The 5,628-nt window shown below is 46.1% G+C and overlaps 2 protein-coding genes across 2 annotated transcripts; both read left to right on the top strand.

The window, feature by feature from the left end:
* Positions 1–902: 902 nt before the first annotated feature.
* On the top strand, positions 903–2,639 carry CCR75_000459 (uncharacterized protein; the record flags this gene model as incomplete). The annotated part of the gene is made up of 1 exon (XM_067958566.1): positions 903–2,639. One exon carries the CDS (start codon positions 903–905, stop codon positions 2,637–2,639), a length of 1,737 nt encoding a protein of 578 aa, XP_067817978.1.
* A 220-nt stretch (positions 2,640–2,859) lies between these two features.
* Positions 2,860–4,254, top strand: CCR75_000458 (uncharacterized protein; the record flags this gene model as incomplete). The annotated part of the gene is made up of 1 exon (XM_067958565.1): positions 2,860–4,254. One exon carries the CDS (start codon positions 2,860–2,862, stop codon positions 4,252–4,254), a length of 1,395 nt encoding a protein of 464 aa, XP_067817977.1.
* Positions 4,255–5,628: the final 1,374 nt, after the last annotated feature.

The raw sequence follows: 5,628 nt of genomic DNA, 5'->3' as shown, positions 1-5,628 counted from the left end.
TAGTTTTGAGACTGATTCATATTTAATCGCATAAAATACAAATACGTGTTTTTACCAATTAAAAAGTCATCTCTGAAGATAACACTAATATGTATTGCGAGCGTATCTTTCTAGATACCTTACAAATCAACTAATGCAGCTCTTTCTAGCTGCTACGTTCCTTCACTGCGTCCAAAACCAGCCTTGAATGCATCGATCGCGTAACGGATGACGCTAGCCGTCATCCTTCCTAATGTGAATGCACCTATGTGCATCACGTACACAAGGGTTGGTCACAAATGTGAACCACAACCGAGTGGTCGGTCTTATTACTTTATTTGAGCAATTGACCATCTTCTTAAGTACACCAATTGTACTTGACGGGGACTGTGTAACGTTAGGGCAACTTTAGCCGTTGCAGTTGTCTTGTTGCTTCAATATTACCAAATATGGAATATTTGAGATATAAGTACATTTCTTAAATGATAATTATTTATACTTCTTTATTATCTTGGATGGTAGAAATAATATTTGATAATAGTTGTAACGGAACACCCTGCCTCTTGTCAAAAAGGTTGTTGTCAACAATACTAATTCGGATCTGCGTTTCGTGTTTGATAATTTAACAGTTACAATTATTTTACCTGTCGGAATTATAGCCTTGCTGTATTTAAAACTCTGTATTTTTAATCTAGGTTTTCGTACGATAAAAGTTGCCAGACAATTTTTACAATCGAACCGTCGAATGTCGAAATCGCCAACGAAAAAGAAAAAAAAGTGTCGTAGGACCAAACACGCTCAGGACCACGCCGTCTCCATCGCGCCTTCTGGCTTCGTAGCCAGCTCCGTTGGTCGCTATATAGAGATTTTGCGCCTCGTTGGTGGTGCTGCGGTACCTAAGTGAGCGAAATTCCTAAGTAAACATGTTGCTGCAACGATTCGTAGTCACGCTATATGTGCTATGGACAAGAGTGCAGCACATCAAGCACAAAAAATGGATCTTGCTTGTATTATTCAGCTTTTACATGGGATTATGGTTTTCACAGAAGAGTCGTGTGGTTGAAAATTCAAACGATATTTTTATTAATGAACAGAGTACCAACTTTAAGGAGAAAGTTGATTCCATGGCTCCGACTCAATTGTTGGCGCCATGGACTAACGACAGCTTCGAGTGCGTGGGCTGGAAACGCTTGTATTCGTGCGAGGATAAGATGCTTAAAGACGATGAGGTTTCGACGACGGAGCCAGAAAAGGAAATATATGGGTGCTCGGAGGAGATTGGGCCACTCATGGCGGGCTACTGCATCGTACGGAACCGTACGTCCGGAGACCTTTACAAACTAATGGTCAGTGGCTGTAACTCGCTCCCAGCAGGGCATTTCACGTGCAATATGGCTCGTGACTTCTCGGAATTTGGGTATCACTCTATCGATTATGAACACGCGCCCGTGGCGCCAGCATTGGCGTTGCCGTACGTGGCAAGTACGAAACGCAAGCGCACGAATGGTATTGCAATGATCGTTTACGAACGTGTGTTGCCGTCAGCATATGCAACAATCCGAATGCTGCGATTACGAGGCTGTACTTTGCCAGTCGAGTTGTGGTACCGCCCCGATGAAATGTCGATCGACAACCCAATTATGCAGAAGCTGCTGTCGGACTTTAATGTGCGCGTGCGACCAATTTTTGACCTTCGTGCAGTGGGATTCCATGTTAAGCCGTATGCAGTCTATTACAGTAATTTTGACAACGTTTTACTATTAGATACCGACAATTTGCCAGCAAAAGACCCGACGTATCTATTCGAGGAACCCGAGTTCCTGCGCACGGGCGCTCTCTTTTGGCCAGACTATTGGCAGCCATCGAATTCACTGTTTCAGCTCTCAAACACGAGTTTTCTATGGCAGCTCACAGGTATCAGATTTGTCGACATGTTTGAGCAGGAGAGTGGCCAAGTCCTTATCGATCGACTCCGGAGCAAACGCGCGTTGGACAAGCTCATGTACTATTCGACCCATCAACCTCGATTACTCGAGCAGTTGAATCTCATTTGGGGAGACAAGGACTTGTTTCGATTAGCATGGCTCAATACGAGTCAGCCGTTCCACTTTATCAAGTACCCACCTGCTGTGGGAGGACAGGATTCACGGAAGGAGAAGGGCGTCTTTTGTGGTCTCGCAATGATTCAACACGATGTACAGGGCAATCTCGTGTTTTTTCATCGAAACTCAGTTAAGTTAGACGGCACGCTTGACCAGCCGCGCATTATGAGCCACATTCAAGAATACTCTCTCGAAGGCAATTCGCGCGATTATCGCATCTTTCAGGCCGTGGACGCAGATAAGAAGTGCTGTTATTTTATTGGCACCGCGACACTTCCCGACGGTCGACCAGCCGCACAGATCACGCCTATTGGCGAGACAATATACGCACCGATTGAAGAATTGGCCATCCAGCTTTCAGTGGAAGCCCGACAGTTACTGCTTTCGGATGCGATCGCGAACGACCGTGGGTTTCGGAACATGCGCGTGCAATCGATGGTCGCGCTGCTGCTACTACTTTGCGTGGCGATAATTATTACGTTTGTCTGGTGTAAAGGTCGCCCGGCAAGGGAGCGATTGCCCAGTCGATTTAAATCCATGGAGTTCAAAGAGATTTAGTCTTGCAGTATAGCAGCCAATGTTTATGGAATATCATGTTACGGAGATTCTCTTTCTTTCTTAGAAAGATGAAAAGTCCAAAACCGTACTAGAGAGGACTAATAAATTAAAAGAAAACATTTTTAGGGAAAAGTGACCATATCGTTTCGGGAAGGAATGAAATACCGGTAAGTTGAAGTTCCTCCTCACGACAAATTCTTTGCGCTTTGGCTGGTGGCCTATGCAGACCGTGTTGCGAGCGCGAGGCCGCGCCCTGGTTGCGGCACGGCCACCCCATCAGTCACGCTCTTCTCCACCATCTCTTATATCTTCCCAGTTGGGGATGCAACCTACTAATGCACGGCGATGGGCTCGATTGCCATCTTTTTTCTCGACATCGACGGATCACAATTTAGAGCTTCTCGCTTCTGGATCGATTCAAAGGGACGACAAAAGCCGATTTTGGATTGGATTGACGCTAGCAACGGTCGGAATGGCAGCTGCTGTTAATCAATCGAATGCCGACGCGAAGGAGTCGGTAGAGGGGGAGAAAGGGGATGCGATACAGATCGCTGAGCGAATCCACGACCGTAAGGTTGACGGTCACGCTGAGGTTCAGGAAAGTGAGAAAACAAAAGGAACATTACAGAAAAGAAAGACCAGTGTGCGAGATGGCAAGGTGCTGGTGAGTACAGCTGCCGTGCGAGGAGACCGTGAGTATATGGAAGACACGTCATATGTCTCTTCGTGCAAGCGGTTTGCTGCTGTCTACGACGGTCATGGAGGATCTGCAGTCTCCCAATATCTTCGTAATCAGCTCTACGCAATGCTTGCGCCGGGACTAGCGGAGCTAGAACAAGAGATGCATGCAGAAAAGAATGAGTCGACGAATGGGACGACAAAGTCAACTCGACGCCAGAAAATTACAACAATCTTACGCGAAACCATTCAGAAATTGGACCAAGATGTCATTGCCAAAGACGAATGGAAGTTTCAAGGCTCAACGGCGGTAGGAGTGCTCATGTTTGAAGATGTATTGTACTCGCTGAACGTTGGCGACAGCCGCGCCGTGTTGTGTCGAGCTGGACACGCCGTCGAGCTCACTCGTGATCACAAAGCAAATGACCCTCATGAACGCCGACGAATTGAGTCTTTGGGCGGCCTCGTCCGGTGGTTTGGCTACGTGGATGCTCAAGGCGAGCCAATTGAGCCGTACGGAGCTTATCGAGTCAATGGTAACTTGGCCGTGGCACGAGCAATCGGGGACCGGGACTCTCGGCCATTTGTGATTGGCGACGCCGAGGTTCGCCAGTACGACATCGAGTACGATAAGGACGAGTTTATTGTGATCGCGTCCGACGGGCTTTGGGATGTCTTTAGCAGCACCGAGGTGATCGAATTAGTGCAAGACGTGATGAGTGGGGAGCTGGGTGGACGGGAAGCTTGGAGCAGTGGTGGACACAGTGATACTCGTGTGCCTATTTTCGAGTGGTCACAGCAATACACGAGTGACCGGTCTATGATTAAGGCAGCACGTAGGCGACGGAAGTTGCAAATTGCCAAGTATCTCGTTCAGGAAGCGCTCTTCCGAGGCACGTCGGATAACGTGTCTGTCATCGTTGTGTGGTTGCGCTGAAGCTGTGATTTTTTCTTGCCGTAAAAGAGTTTGTGCGTGGTTCAAGTGTATGGTGCTATCTATGAAAAAGTAGTTTGCCAATTTATTTCAGTTTAATAATATCTGTTAACATTGCATGTTTTAATGCATGAGTGTGTGAGGAATGAGGGTAAAAAACGACTGAATTATAATTAGTTTTACTAACCGACACTTTGGCATACTCGGTTCAAAAGATAAATCGAAAGGAGTGGTCAAGGGCTCAGCGACTTGACTGCCCCGATTTGATCTCTCGTCGACGCTGATTAAATCGGCGATGAGATCCTTCCAGTCGGAGACAAGGCGGATATTTTTCTCTTTTTTCCAGCTTGCTTCTTCCTTAGTTTCGCCATGAGATTGTACGAGACAGTATGGTTGACGATTGAATTGGCTTTTCTTCAAGAGACGTTCAATAACTTGAATATGATCCGCTGTGCCATTATCCACGAATTTTGATGCTTTCGGTATCGGACGACTTCGAAACCTTTCCGGTGTCGGTTCATACTTCAACATTAAAGGTTGGATTGATCCTATTCATACTTTCTGGTAACTTTAGCATTGCCACATTAGGATAATCATTTTGATAATTTCGAATGGTCCCACCTTTCTTGCCGCAAACTTAGCTCTTGGTGTCCACATATCTTTCGCAGCGTAGTACAACGATATTCTGCTAGTATCAAGCATAACTAGATCTCCAACCTTAAATTTAATTTAATTTATTCGGCGCTTTGATCGTAATTGTAACGGGCTAGAGTTGCCGTTATGTTACACAGTCCCCATTAAGTACATTTGGTACTTAAGGGGACGGTCAATTACTAAATAATAGTAATTAGACCCAACACTCGGGTGTGGTGCACATTTGTGACCAACCCTTGTGGATGTGATGCACATGGGTGCATTCACATTAGGAGGGATGACGCCCAGCGTCATCCATGATGACGGCTAGCGTCATCAGTTACGCGAGGTATCTATAAAGATACGCTCGCAATACATATTAAATGATATCTATAGAGATAACATTTTAATTGGTAAAAATAGGTATTTGTATTTAATTCTATTAAATATAAATCAGTCTGAAATTTACTACCTACTTGGTAAGTGCGCACGAGAAGACGGATTACCGCTCCCGTGACGACACTTTACCAGAGTTCTTAGTGTGTTGGGTGAGGTCGCTTGCGCGCCCACCACAACTACCTCACTGCACGCAAGAGAAGCAGGTTTAACCGCTTCCTCGCTGTGCTAGGGTGTGTGCTTAAGTAGAGCGTGGCCGCATTACGACGTGCCCGCCTACACTTGGTAGCACTTGAAATCCTTCCCACGACCCGCATCTCTGCGTGTGTACGTGAGGATGAGCCTCAA

This window comes from Bremia lactucae, linkage group LG6, assembly GCF_004359215.1.
Source record: "Bremia lactucae strain SF5 linkage group LG6, whole genome shotgun sequence".
In the NCBI taxonomy this organism is placed as follows: domain Eukaryota; phylum Oomycota; class Peronosporomycetes; order Peronosporales; family Peronosporaceae; genus Bremia; species Bremia lactucae.
Note: the sequence above shows the minus strand (reverse complement) of the source record. Positions and strands in the feature narration are given on the sequence as shown.